The following is a 14,011-nucleotide window of genomic DNA, read 5'->3' as shown; positions in this document are numbered from 1 at the left end:
CACTCTTGCGTCTTCGGAATCGAGTCCTTAGCCTTGGTTCCCTGGTCTCTTAATGGAAGACACAGGCGACTGTGCATAAGGTAAGCGGGGGACAGGACCAGCCCAGCCAGGCAGACAGCTCGCACTTGCCGACACTGTACATGGGATGCATCCGCCCCAGCCAACTCCAGCTCGAATATCCGCGCGTACCCTACCTACAGCACCTACCACCTACCTCCCATAGCAGTCATTATGATCTGTCTGAACTTGACGACGCTTTTCCCCAGACCGACTTGAACTCTTCCCCAACTCGTGAGACTATTGCTTGCGGGCTACCCTTTGCACGGTTACCTTGCCTCCAGTAAACTTATTTTATGCAACCTCAAGCACCTGCTGCATCTTGCAACTTGGCAAAAGCCACGAGGGCGCGGGGCATTCGGTGGCTTGATTCCGCCGCAGGTAAGGCCAAATTAGCAGCAAGATGGAGCATTTGCTCGACTGACATGTCTTATTCAGCGTTGGACGCTAAGCCGTCGGTTGCCCTCTGCTGCGAATGATGTGACTTACTTGGGACCTTTTCCGGAACCTTGCTGGCTACCATCGCCGCCGTGTCACGAAACAAGACCAACAGCTGTAATGTGTCAACGGGAACCAGAGCACTCGGCAACCGGCGCACCCTGGCTTGCCGAGTTCCTCCCAATCTTTCTGACTTGTCATAGCCTCTGAGTTCTCTGCCGCGTACCACACTGCGCACAAGCGACTGTTGCTTGCCTTGCTACATCTGGGGACAAGCCGCAGGAGATGGGGCCACGATGCCGCTGAGCCTTACACAACGGACCATGCTCAGGGACAACACCCCTGTGTCTGTCATACAGACGTGCTGGTGCATGGCATGGTGATGTCAAAGCCATCGCCTCAGCAGAGACGAGCTGGAGGTGGGCGTGACAGCAACGATTTCACAGGCTCCATGTCTGCGGCAGGCGGGCGCAACTTTCCCAACCTAAACGCCATGTCTAGGTATGGACGCGCGACCCCGAACCTTGTCCACGTCGGGTCTCGCATGTCTGCATCCTCCAAGGTTTGTCTGGAATGGCAGCACCGTTGAAGTCGACACACGGTATTAGTTCAAGCTGGAGAAGATTTGGTGTGAGCACTGGAAGTGGATGGTAAGACACACCGTGTTCACAGACCGAATGCCGATCAGGCCACCAGCTTAACTCGAGGGATTTGTGATAAAGCACAGTGTGACTTCCCCGCAGTCATCCGACAAAAGCCGGGCGGCAGGGGCTTCGGACAAGGAACAGGCAAATGGACTCCACGCGGGCAGACATATTGCGGGGAGACTCCGCCTGCGCACTGCCAGAAGCGGACAAGTACTTGAAAGTACCATCTTGGCCCGTACCGGCTAGTAGCTTCCCAAGGTGCTGCCCGAGTACTTTGCAGTACTAACGCTACTTTTGATGAAGCTGCACTCTGTACCTCACCATCGTTCTCGTCTTTTAGCTATGCTGAAAGCAACTTACAATCTCGAGATCCAGCCACGGACCTGTTCAGGATCAATCGTCCAGCTATTCAGCAAATTCTCTGACAAGTATGCTAAGTTGGCCATTGCCAGTGCGTCTTCCTGCCGGCTCCAGCCTTTAGCCTCCGTCCACTTAGAGGCCTGTCTTCTCCGAACTCAGTCTCCTGCAACGACTAACTACAACACACCTACTCACGACCGCACCTCATGACCATGTCGGTGTGCGGCACCGCTCTTCTCAATCCTCCTGGACCGCCGTTTCTTTCGGTCAAGTTGGTTTGGTTCCAACAGTCTCGACGCCATGGATGCCTCCATCTCTTGGCCAGACGTGCACGTTGGTCTGGTGTCCTTTCCGCCGGCAATGAAGGTTGCAGGCCCTCCCAACTTCATTCTTAAACCCCAAGGCCGAAGGGCGCGCCCAGAAAACCCGGCGGCATTCCTGCGTCTTTGCGCCTTGACTGACATGGGTCTCGACAGCCAATGGCAAATGACTACCGAAAAGCAATACCGCCAAGTTGGTAGACCGGAGCTCCGTGATCTTACGTTACACATCGCCATGGTGAAAGGAGCCATCCTGTGCGGTCACAGCTGTTAATTCAGCTCTGCCAACGCCTCGTCCAATGGTGCAGCTTCAACTTCTGGCTGGCTGATGAGCAATCAAATTCGACTTGTTGCCAGAATTGAAACAACCGCTGAGACACAAGACAGAAGGATATTGTCTCACAATCGCTAGCAAGCCACAAGCACCTTTCAGCAATGTTATATCCAGGCACATACGGCTCCGCCCCTCACTGTGCCCAAGTGGCCAAGCATCGTCCAATGAGTAGTGGCCTGAGCACTTTACCGGCTTCTCGAACCGTCACCCGTTGTAGCCGATGTTCTGGAACTTTTCGTGAGCACTGCCTGTTACGCTACGTAGGGAATCACTCCAGTCTATAATATGCACCTTGGTTGATATTCATCCGATCTCTTCTTTAATGTTCTGCGGCTTCCTTTCACACGCGGAAGCAGGATCTAAACCTGTAGGCGAGACACTTAAATGACAAGGCGGTGGCTCGGAAACCGTTGAAGTTGCATTCCAATTCAAAATCCTGCTTACTTGGATTTCAGGCGGTTGCCATCACTCGAGCTGTCACAGTGTCGGGCAAGTCAATCTCCCATCCCATCGGGTTCTCCTTGTGTGGCTGTATGCAAGGAGCCTGGCGTTGACAGCCACCGGCTTGAAATACGCAAAAGGCTTCTTCTTCTTGTTACTAAGTTGAGACTGAATGCCTTGCTGGTTCGTCCAGTGTCTGGCCAATTCCATTTGGAGCACCTCTGCCAGCCTTAGCTGCTTTGCACGGACTTCGTTAATTCTCCTGTCCAGCCTCTTACTCCCGGTCTTCAGCATGAAATCTTATCTGCAACCAACGAACTCCCAAGCAGTCAATGATCATATCTTGTGCAGGGCTGCAATTTTCAAGTATGGCACCCAATGACCTCGAGTTGGTTGAGCTGAATTTTTGTCACATTTCAGGGCAAAGCCCGTGCAGAAAAAGAGGAGTGGGCATGCCTTTAGTCCACCGTTGCTTGTCCGAGAACCTCTCGATGGGTTGTCTGCTTGACAGCATTTCTAAGCTCATTCAGACCAGGTTTTGCTCGTTTTGCGTCATGAGTCTCTCGGCCGGAAGGATACTTGCAAAGAGCAACCCTTCAAGCTGTGGAGAACCGGCAATGGTCAATCAACTCATTGTCGGAGGCCGAGACGGGGATCTCCCCGGGCCGGGATGGAGAACGGAGCGGGTCCGCATAATGCTACATTGGTTCCCACTTATACGCACTGGGTGGTGGTGGTTCTTTGTTTCTTCTTTTTCTCTGGGCAATGATCTGATCCTCACGATCGGCATGCAGAGATCGACGGCACCAACGTGGGCCGCCGTGCGGAAAGCGAACACCTGGCGAACCTCAGGCTTCTGCAGAAACGGACCCTGCATCGACTCAGGATGGAAGCAAGCCGTCGCCGGCCGCCCCGTGGTATTTCTGGGCCGGCTTCACGGGTGTGGTCCCCCCGCTGTTGGGGTTCTCGCAAGAAGCGCGCCTGGCGCTTTGCTTGGAGTACAGTTCGCAGCGCCAGACCGCGGAGTGAGAGGTTTATTGTTAGCCTTGTACTGACGTCGCGATGTATCTTGGGTTCGTGGCCGAGGATGCTCATGTGCTCACGACTGACGCCGATGACGGTGAAGTTGGGTTTCTACGTATCTGAGACGTGAAGAAATGCTTTGTGGGTGACTGTGAACTGGCTGTCGAATCAGCGTCTTGTACGGTGGCTGGGTACTAGTGACTGTGCCCTCCTGTACGACTGGTCTCGTTCCTGGGCCTCGCATTATGCCAAACTCTGGCTCCGTTGCCATGACACAGCCAAGAGTGACCCGTACGCGGGTGGCATACACGTCGTCGTGAACGCCCTTCGATCGACCTGCATGAGAAACTCGCCAGCTGCTCTTTGGATGCATCGGCGGATCGATCGGGCGCCATGCAACCGTCGTACACAACCGTCGTACCAGACACTCAAAATTAGACGTCAGCCGAAAAGGGGGTAAGGGATGGAGAGGGCCACAGCCGACAAAGCTCGACGGGGAGAGCGTTTGTGTGACCCCGTGAAGCAGGCAACTCCGGCGAGCATAGATGCATCAGCGCCGCCTCCGCGTATTGAGAGAAAGTATGGGTGGGGAGAAGAGGATGCTATTCTTGTCCGGGGAGCGGGGCGAGGATGCGACGCTGCGTTCCGTCCCGTGATGGGCGATATGGTGACATTCGCCGCGCTCCGGCTTGGGTTGTCGTGCCGGAAATGCGGAGCTCCGTGCGGGGCCCTGCTTGTGGTGTTGCTCTCGAGGTTGTCGAACCGTGGCCGCGTGTGGCCTCGGACCACGTCGAGATGGCTTTGTCGTGATACTTGACGTATCCGGAAGTCGGGTGTTCTGTTTTATAGTTTTGTGCCGGGACTTGTGCTGAGTACGTCGCGGCGCTGACTTTTGACGATTGGTCCGGTCTCGAGACGAAGAGCTCCGTGGTAGGAATACTGTCCGAGGATAACAACTCATTATTCACTCAGAAGTCGGCGGCTTCTGGGATACCTTGGCACGATTGCTTACGACTGAGTGTGTACGAGAAACTGCAGAAGTTTGCACTGGCTTTGATAAGTCAATGATGGTGTTGTTTGGAGGAATGATTTGCGGGACATGTCCATTCATATAAAGGTCAGCTTGAGCTGGCAAGTCGTCAGTCAGTGTCGTTGGTAATTGAATTTGACGGATTGAGATGGGCTTCTGGGCCCTGAGCTTCATGTTGGTTGGTGGCATTCTTTCTGCTTCTCGTTAGAAAGCGGTCAATGGAGTCGGACAGAGTCAAGTGAGCGGGCGGAATTGCAAAGAAAGGACTAGATCGTGTTGTTTGAGACCGGCCATGGACCGAGTTCTTCTTGGGGGTAAGGGAGGGCATATCGATTATTACTTCTACGACGATAAGTTTGATAGTCCTTCGGTTTCGTTCCTCTCGTCCTGTCCGTTGGAGGGTGGGGTTGGGTTCGAACGGGTTCTCTAAGCAGACACTCGCCTAGTTTTCAAAGACTGCGGTGACACCGAGTACAATTTTTGCTTAGACCTCCTGTGACTGACTGAGATTTGATGCTGTCGAGGGAACCCATCAGGCGGCCGAGTCCAATGGTCTAAGGAAACCAAATACCCCATCCGGGCCATCCGGGCGGTTTCCTATGAGTCTCTAAGGCTTGTGAGCTTACAGAGGCCAAGTAGTTAAACGGCATATGAAGAGTTATGTTTCTTCATCTCAGTTTACCACCAGACCCTTCATCCACTGCGGATGGCACATCGCATCCAGCTACCAAGTGATGGGGATGGCCTCTTGGTTAACGGAAACGCAAGTCGGGAGAGCCCCCTGCCACTTCAACCATCGTGAATAAAGGATACAATCATGCACAGTATATATCCAGTCACAGATGGTACGCTCATTGGATATATGGCGGATGGGTCGTCAACAGGGTGGCTAGATTATTGTAGACGGATGGAGTTCAGTCGCTGTCCTAAATTGCCCGAAGAAGTTTTGTAAAAGTACAAAGACATCAGGAAGAAAGGAGAAGCCTATTTGGTTCGTGAGTACGGCCTGGTTACTATTTGGGATTTCCTTCTTCGACCTATCGGACAGCCTCCGATGTTGGAAAGGTTGGTACTGATTTGGAAACATTAGGTTCGAGACAACCCTGAATGAGGTTCTATCTATCTCAACTATGGCACCACTTTCTTAAACACAATCGCCCGTGGTTTTCCGGGACTAGGTAGGATGTGAATGTTATATCAAAGACCGCATCCGTCAGTTTATGGACGGGTGGGATATGCAGTTAGGTAGCCATGAGATTTTGGATAGGGAATGAGAGAAAAACAGAATTGTGGCTACCTGCAACACTCGACTTCTTGTTGCGATAATCTTGATTTCAGCCCGAGAAACCAAACATATATACCCTTAGGATCTCGCAGTGCTGTTATGTAGCTGGCTACCGCTTCCTTCCAATATCCTCCCTCCCATCACCTTGCATTGTTCGTTTATTAATTTGCTTTCGACCATTGAACCCATATTTTCCCTGTCGACCTGTAGGGAACATCAAGAAGGTGAAAGGATTGCCAGATCGTTGACTGATATGTCGATTCAGTCATTCATCGATGTAGTCTTTGCTTCTGCCGTCTAGTGCGGCCTGGTGAAGGTAGAGCACAACACTTTCACCAAATTCGTCGCCTCAGATACCCGGTGGTGTTCCATTTATGGCAGACAAGAACACGGTTTTACTCAGAGCCTCCGGATCAACCACAACTGATCCCACAACTACCCTGCGGAATCAGGGGTCTTTTGCAGCCATGATCGGGATCTTAATCGTAATCCGAGCCGCTGTCGTCGTCTTCGGTGGCGCCACGATATTGCTCCCGGATTCTGCCACCTACTTCCATGGTTGCGCAGCACCTGGCGAGGACAAGGTTATAGAATATGAGTCCCTTGCAACCTTCCATCGGGGACCAGCAAAAGTTCCGGATGACATCAATACACATCGCCGTTTCCGGGGCCAGGCGGCGTTCCATGACCGGGGGGCAGTGCGTCAGGCGGACGTGGGTGAGGAAGGTGCAATGAGGGCAAGAATACTGTTGGATATAACACATTTTCGGTGGTATCTTGGGATTCTTGGTAGATGTTGGTGGCTTTGTGCGGTTACGCACGTGTAAGTGTGATGTGCTTGAGAGGTGTGTTTTGCTCTTAGCATTGGACTCGTGGCAAAGAGTGACGCTGATCAACACATATATGGCTCCGGTTTGCTATCTCCGCAACATCCAGAGCATTGGTAGCGACGCATGTTGGGTTAACATAGTAAAGCTAAGTTTCGAGGTTCCAAAACCGTAGAGAAGGTTGTATATGGAGGAACTTGGCTTTCTCATATACACTTCTTGCCACAACATAGACCTAGTGGGGAAAAGTCCAACACGTTCCTCAATACTTTACAAGACAAGACTTTACCAGACAAGAAAACGGGACAAGATAGTGTACCAGCGCGAGGCTACTTTTTCCGCTTTGACGGTAGGGCCCCTCAAGAATGCGTCTCGTGAGTGAGATGGTAGCATTTGACTGGGGTGTGGGTGAAGTGTGAGGTACATACGGGGGAATTGTGATTGCGGCGGCTCGATGGTGGGGGGTTAGGTAAGCCGGTAAGCCACGAGTGGGCGCGATCGCCAGCGGGGACCCCGGATTTTGCACGTGTGACCTCGACTGATTCGTCGAGATAGAGCCACGGTCGCAAGATTCACATCGCACAAGACATTGGCATATGAACAGAGATGTATGGAGGTCCATTGGATCCATAAGACTACAACATGTATCTATGAATACAATTCCGAGATAGTGACTACTCATGAAGAAATGCCCAAATTCAAAAGCGCGCCAATGCGCACCCGTTACTCCGGTTATCACTGTTTTACCCAAAGCCAAGTTCCATCGTGCCCGCGTCGTAGATCATCTCACACCCTAAATCTCCAAGCTTGGCGTCTGGCCCTTGACACGGCCAATCACCTGCTGTGGTGCGTACTTGGGGATGACCTCGTCGTCGTGCAGCATTTCGAACTCCTCAGTAGCGTCACGGCCCATGAAGTTCATGATGGCCTGGGGGCCACCGGGGTGCTCCTCGAGCCAGTTGGACAGGTCCATCACAACGCCCTTGACGACGACCCACAGGTCCTCCTTGGTGTTGTGCTTGGCAACCTCCTCCATGGTGTACTCCTTCTCGGGGATCGTGAACTCCTTGGGGTTGTTAGGCTTCGACGCCTTCTGGCCGTCCTTCACGGGTGTGGGGCCAGCGGCCGATGTAGTCTGCTCGGCAGGGATACCCTGACCACCGGCGCTGCCGGCGTTGTTCCAGTCAATTGTGACACGGCCGGGCTGCGCGGGGTCGAGGTGCAAAGAGATCTGGCCAAGACGAGACGCAGCGCCTCCTGCGCCGCTGAGGGCCTGCTGGAAGAGGTAGTTGCTGGCAGTGTCACCGGCAACACGGCCGTAAACGACACAGCCAAGCAGGGAGGAACCGCCGAGACGGTTGGCACCGTGGACACCACCGGCAAGCTCACCGCAAGCAAACAGACCGTCAAAGGGCTGCTTCTCACTGTTGAGGACCTGGGCCTTGTCGTTGATCTCGATACCACCCATGGTGAAGTGGAGGACGGGCTCCATCAGGGCGACGTGGAAGTCGTCGTTGATGTCAAGGGGCAGGTTGTGGAAGAACTTCTTGCCCCAAGGGTCCTTCTGCTTGCCGTCGGCAATGGCGTTGTAGGTGGTGAAGGTCTTTTGGAGGTGCTCGGGCTTGCAGCCGATCTCCTTGGCCAGCTCGGCGCCGGTCATCTTCTTCATCAGGCCACGGCCGGAGTAGTGGCGAGTGTGGAAGTCAAGGACCTTGGAGGCCTTTGAGTTGAGGACGAGTCTAATGGGGAACTTGTTCTTGTCCTTCTCCTTCCACATCATACCAGAGACGTAGTCACGGTGACCAAGCTCGTCGCAGAAGCGGTCGCCGTCGGCGTTGAGCAGGAGACCACCTTCACCACGGAGGGCCTCGGCAGCCAAGAACTTCCACTTGGAGCCGGGGTCCTTGGGGTCGACCAGACCAGTGGGGTGGACCTGAACCTTGTCCATGTCGATACCGTTACCGCCGATGGCCATGACCATCTTTTGACCGTCACCAGTGGCGTGAGTGCCGTTGGTGGTGGCGAGGCCGTAGGTGTCGGGACGGTGCTTCTTGAGCAGAGACGTCTCGCCAAAGTCGGCGGCGTAACCACCCGTGGCGAGGATGACGGGGCCCTCAACCTTCTGCTCCTCTCCGTTGAACTCGTATGTGACACCGGTGATGGTGTTGCCGTCCTTGTTCAGGCCGGTAACGCGGGCCTTCTTGATGATCTCGACACGGCCGGGCTCGGTCTCGGCGAGCTCCTCGAGCCTCTGCATCAGAGCGTAGGTGATGGCCATACCGGGGAACTTGGCATCGTGTCCACGGTGGGTACGGGGCTGGGAGTGACCTCTGCAGTGGCTGTTAGAGGCTGACCCATCTGGGACATTGGGTTCTGTGTTCAACTTACCCTAACCGCGAAACCAGGGTGAGGTCCAGGTTGAAGACATCCTGAAGCCACTCAACAGCGGCAGCGGACTTGTAGGTAAGAACCTTGATCAGGTCGGGACGAGCCTTGTCACGCGCAGACTTCAGGGTATCATCGTAGAACTGCTTGACACTGTCGGCAATGCCGGTGTCGACCTGTGTCCGGGTCAAGGCACCGTTGATACCAGAGGTGGCCTTGGTAGAGTTGCCACCGAAGAAGCCTATGCGACGAGTCGTCAGCTTCGCGACAGGCACAAGCGAATAGAAGCAGACTGCGACTTACCCTGCTTGTCGAGAACGACAACGTTGCCTCCAGCGAGGTAGATGGTGTGGGCAGCACTCAAGCCGGACACTGGTGTCGCAAATTAGCACGTGAAGGGGCAAAACGGGGCGACATTGGCCACGATGAGGGAGCGGGAGTGAGAGTCAGAGAATGGAAGGGCAACTTACGACCACCACCGACGACGATAACTCTGGGTGCCATTTTGGTTGATGTGTGTATTGATGCGCTCCAAAGGACAGGTATGGAGGACAAACAAAGAAGATGGGGAAGAGAAGTTTGTGGGGGGGAGGAAGGGAGTTTGGATGGCGAGGTTTAAGAAGAAAACGAGGAGAGGAGCGTTCCTTCGTCGTTGCTACGCCGAGGAAGATGGTACAAAGGGCGTGGGCACGAGGTATCGGCTTCGGGGCCGAAGGCTGCTTCTGGTACTTCTTGGGGGGGTTTGGTTAGGTACAGCAGTACAGAGCCCGTCGCTGAGACGGCGAGTCGTGAGCCGAGGTCGAAGCGCTGGAGAGCAAGCAGGGGGATTAGCATTGGAGACTTTCATGGGACACGACTGGGCCGCCCGCCATGCTAGTGGGTTTTGGGCCGAGTTTGGGTCTGCGTCGGGGGGTCGGGGTAGGGGAAGGGGGGGGAACTGGTCTGGGGCCCTGGGGATGGATTTGGGGAGTTGGCGTCACTAATTGCGGACGTACCAGTAAGAACGAGGCTTTTGGTCAAGCGATGGCAGCAGAGTGGCAGTGGCCGAGGGACACAAAGGGCGGGAACAATGGGCACTCGAGACTAGCCTGGAGGAGCGGGCTGCGTTGCCTAGGTTGGGGGCGACTGTGGGGAAACGATTTCACCAACAATGTTTTTCTGTCACTCGTCGTCCGCCGACCTATGTCTTTCTTTTCCTCCCAATTGTAAGAGTAAAAGTCAATGAATTTCTGTTCGTGTTGAGACGGCACGCCAGGCAATTGCGTCCGGTTTGCGGAGGGCTTATATGATGATAGTACATGCTTTGGCAATTGGGGCGACCAGGCCCCCCCTTCTGCTCTCTCGCAGCAATTCTGGCCGAGGAGGACCTGCTTTCGCTCCCTTCGGTGGTGGACCGCGACGTGCAAAAACTGGGGGAAGTGTGGGGTGTGACTAAAAGGATCGAACTATGCTCAAGCTGTGGCTCCAGCTGGTGCTGCTTGCTTGCTGTTACCCAGCGGGAGAGTGCGCATCAGGGAGATGGACTGTTCGTCGTGAGACCGGTCGACCCGAACCTCAACATCACCCACTTGAGGCTCGAGAAGGGATGGCAGATGGCAATTCGCTAGCTCCAACTGTGGACTTTCACAAGGCAATTGGAGTAGCCTGCTGCCACAGAAAAGCTTCTGAAGAATTTTTTGGGGGCAGTTTCAGGCCGTTCCTTGGACCACCGTCGCCGTCTTTCTGACATGTGAAGGCCACTTGGTCACGGGCGTCTACTGGTAGTGCTCACGCTGGCCGTCTCCCGTACCAAGTCGAGCCACCCCATCCCGCCCACCTCTGAGCAACGCAGGCTGATCCCTCTTATCGCCCCCCACAGACGTCGTGGGCGAGACGCAAACTAGATGCCTCGTGTCAAAGATGAACGGGTAATGGAAGACCAAGTGAATCTTCACGGGCATAAACGCCATCCATGGGACACGTTCTAAAACCATTCTCCAGCCCCTTCAGGCCCCCTCTAGTCTGTGCACTTGCATCGAGGCTGCGGCTGCTTGAGCAAAATGGCTGCGTCTACTCTTTATACGCTACGAGCAAGACGAGTCTAGTCTCGCCCACTCACACGACGCCTCACGCACTCTCGACTCTGTCTCGCCCCCCACACAGATGCCCGGCAAATACCTCCCAGGTCAGCAGATGATGCCCGGTCCGGAACTTTTATCACCTGACCGAGGATCTACCACCGCATCTTCCCCAGCCGGCCACCGCGCATTGCCGTCCCCTCTTTTTGTCGCTGCTGGGCCGACCACTAAGTCGCATTCCAGCTTTCCTCCGCACCGCACTCATGAGAGTCCCCTCCTCCCGCGTTGCCGCCCAAGGTCACCTCCGGCCTGGGGGAATCTCTGGGGTTTGCGGAGGCTGGGCTGGAGAATACCAGGCGGCAAACAGTGCCCTTGCATGTGATAGGGGATCTTGGGGAACAAAACAGCGCGCGGGCTGTGCGGGCAGTCTGGGCAGTCAGGTCAGATGCTCTCCCGCCGACGGTAAGGCACCCGCCTTGCCACCTGTCCATTCGATTTCGTTTCAATTGGTCCTTTCATGATTCATGAGAACTCGTTGATTCCTGAGGTTGTTGATGTCGATGTCGGTACCGTCTCTTGCTGCTGATGTTGGGGGTTCCCAAAAAGCCCCCCTTCGAATACAGCAATAAATTCCGAGCGCTTCCTCGCGCATCTTCACCCTGCCCTGACCGATCTGGCAGACCTACAGAGAAACCCGCACCCCGAACAGATGTGGATATTTCGCCGTCTCCGCAATCGCGCGTTCCTGCGAGACAAAAGGCTCCGGAGGGCCCAGAAGGCCCAGAGACATTGCGGACGTCCTCGGTGTATCTCGGCGAGTGCGCCCATCCTTCGTCAATGCAAAAAGTGAATCTTTTGCCCAGGGCAACATCGTGATCGCATACTCGGGGAATGAGCGTTTTTACCATCTAAGGGTTGTAATGCCTCGGGACGCGACGCGCATCTCAGTTTCGTGTTGCGTCTGATGCAGTGGGTGTTGGCGCGGAAAGTCACAAGTACCACTGTCGGCGGAGGCTACGCTGCGCTGCGAATTGTCGGAGCAGGGATGATGTCATGTACGAGAATAACCAATCAACGCCCCAACATTGTCAAAAAATCCGGTCTCGTGGGGATTTTCGAGCCGCAGAACCGCATCACACCTGTGGCAGTCTTACGGTTTGCGAGGTGACGCGCGCCATTTGGTGGTTTACAAGCCTAGTGTACTGCGCTCGTGAGATGGAGCCGACGAGAATTCTGATTTGACGCATACACAAACCTTTAATCCAGGAGCTATCATGAAGCGGCCCGCCGCCTTTTTACTCCTTCTTGCCTGCTCCGTGGTAACGGCGCAACTGAGATCACTCCCCGTAGAACGCTCCGGTCCCTACGCCCCGCGCTTCTTCCGCCAGACACCCCTCGTGAACCCGGTTCCCGTCGGCCCAGCCATGCCACCCTCAGACCCATCCGACTCCCGGCCGCCGCCGGCCCAGGACGGCGTGAGGCTCTCCGATGTCATGGGCCGTGACCGGAGCATCAACGTCTTCGCCGGCTTCACGCGCGACATTGAATCGGCGTCCCGCCGCCTCGATGACCAGGCACGCAACACCACCGTGCTGGCGCCGCTCAACTCGGCCGTCGAGAAGCTGCCGCGAAAGCCTTGGGAAGACCCCAAGGACTATCAGCAACTCGGGGAGAATGTGTACGAGGGCGATGACGGTCGGGACAGAGCGCAGAAGAACATCCAGCGTTTCGTTGAGGCACATATGGTTGCCATGAGCCCTTGGCCAGAGAATGAGAAGGCCAAGACCATAGGTGATGATAGAGACGTTTGGTGGGAGAACAAGGACGGGACCAAGTTTGTGGGTTTCATATCCATGCTTCGTTGCTTGCAGGCGGAAACTGACATAACGCTTAGATTCAGCCTGGCAATATCGAGGTTGTCAGTGTCGCCAGCACCGTCGCCAACGGCGAAGTTGTGAGTAACCCAAGCATAACGATCTCTCATAGACATACCCCGTCGAACGTTGGCTAATTCGCGTGATCAGTGGATTATCAAGGAGGTCCGTAACTATGTTTAGACTTCTGGATTTACGACGAGGGCCTGCAATACCTGGCTTGAGCACGAATGGATGAATGAAGAGACGGTAAATGAATACCCGGACAGCACCTCTGGATAAAGAGCCGTCGTATTTCTCACCGCACGCTGATATCTGATACTGGTTCATGGGTTGCGAGTTGGAATGCTTATCTAGACCTATACAGAGAGCCATGGCTTACAATTTCATGCCGACCTGCCATTTCATTTTTTGGGCTTGCTGCATGACGTATAGCTAGTGCAGAGGTTTCTCTCTTCTAATCCGTAATTAAGAACCTATGCACTCAAATCTACAAAGCCTGGATCAACAGAACATGATACAAGGAAAATCCTCAATAGAACCGTATGCGACAAATCTGGAAATACTCTAGACATCAGATGAAATCATCTATGCCGAATCGATATGAGTAAAGTGGATCTCAATTGATAACGGTCTTATCACCACGTGATGCGGCTTCTTCCGCGCTCGGCGGGCTCTCATCCCAATCAGCCGGGAAGGGGTTTGAGCAGCAGCTACCAAGCTCGTAAACCACCACGAAATTTCTCTACGGGACGACCTTGTAGGCCTTCGATACCGCATTCTGGGACCAGTCGCTTTATCCTCATGTAGAAGTTATACCTTCTGTAGCATCAGTCTGTAAGTTTCGACATTTCTCCGATCCCTGTCTCCTGCCAGCCGGTGGCCGACGCAAAGCTTGCGCGGTCGAAGATCCAGCCCCCCTTCAGGATCTTC

The 14,011-nt window shown here is 54.5% G+C and overlaps 2 protein-coding genes across 2 annotated transcripts; one reads left to right on the top strand and one right to left on the bottom strand.

Moving 5' to 3' along the window:
- Positions 1-7,555: 7,555 nt before the first annotated feature.
- Positions 7,556-9,651, bottom strand: ColSpa_03357 (fumarate reductase; the record flags this gene model as incomplete). The annotated part of the gene is given in 4 exon segments (XM_049269569.1): positions 7,556-9,092; positions 9,151-9,439; positions 9,451-9,519; positions 9,618-9,651. 4 exon segments carry the CDS (start codon positions 9,649-9,651, stop codon positions 7,556-7,558), a joined length of 1,929 nt encoding a protein of 642 aa, XP_049125526.1.
- Positions 9,652-12,478: 2,827 nt separating this feature from the next.
- On the top strand, positions 12,479-13,261 carry ColSpa_03356 (FAS1 domain-containing protein NCU02579; the record flags this gene model as incomplete). Its single annotated transcript, XM_049269568.1, has 3 exons — positions 12,479-13,042; positions 13,099-13,158; positions 13,229-13,261. The coding sequence occupies 3 exons, from the start codon at positions 12,479-12,481 to the stop codon at positions 13,259-13,261; spliced, it is 657 nt and encodes a 218-aa protein (XP_049125525.1).
- Positions 13,262-14,011: the final 750 nt, after the last annotated feature.

Source organism: Colletotrichum spaethianum (assembly GCF_022836535.1).
Source record: "Colletotrichum spaethianum MAFF 239500 DNA, contig06, whole genome shotgun sequence".
Taxonomy (NCBI): domain Eukaryota; kingdom Fungi; phylum Ascomycota; class Sordariomycetes; order Glomerellales; family Glomerellaceae; genus Colletotrichum; species Colletotrichum spaethianum.
The sequence above is the reverse complement of the archived record's forward strand: the minus strand, read 5'-3'. Positions and strand labels throughout refer to the sequence as shown.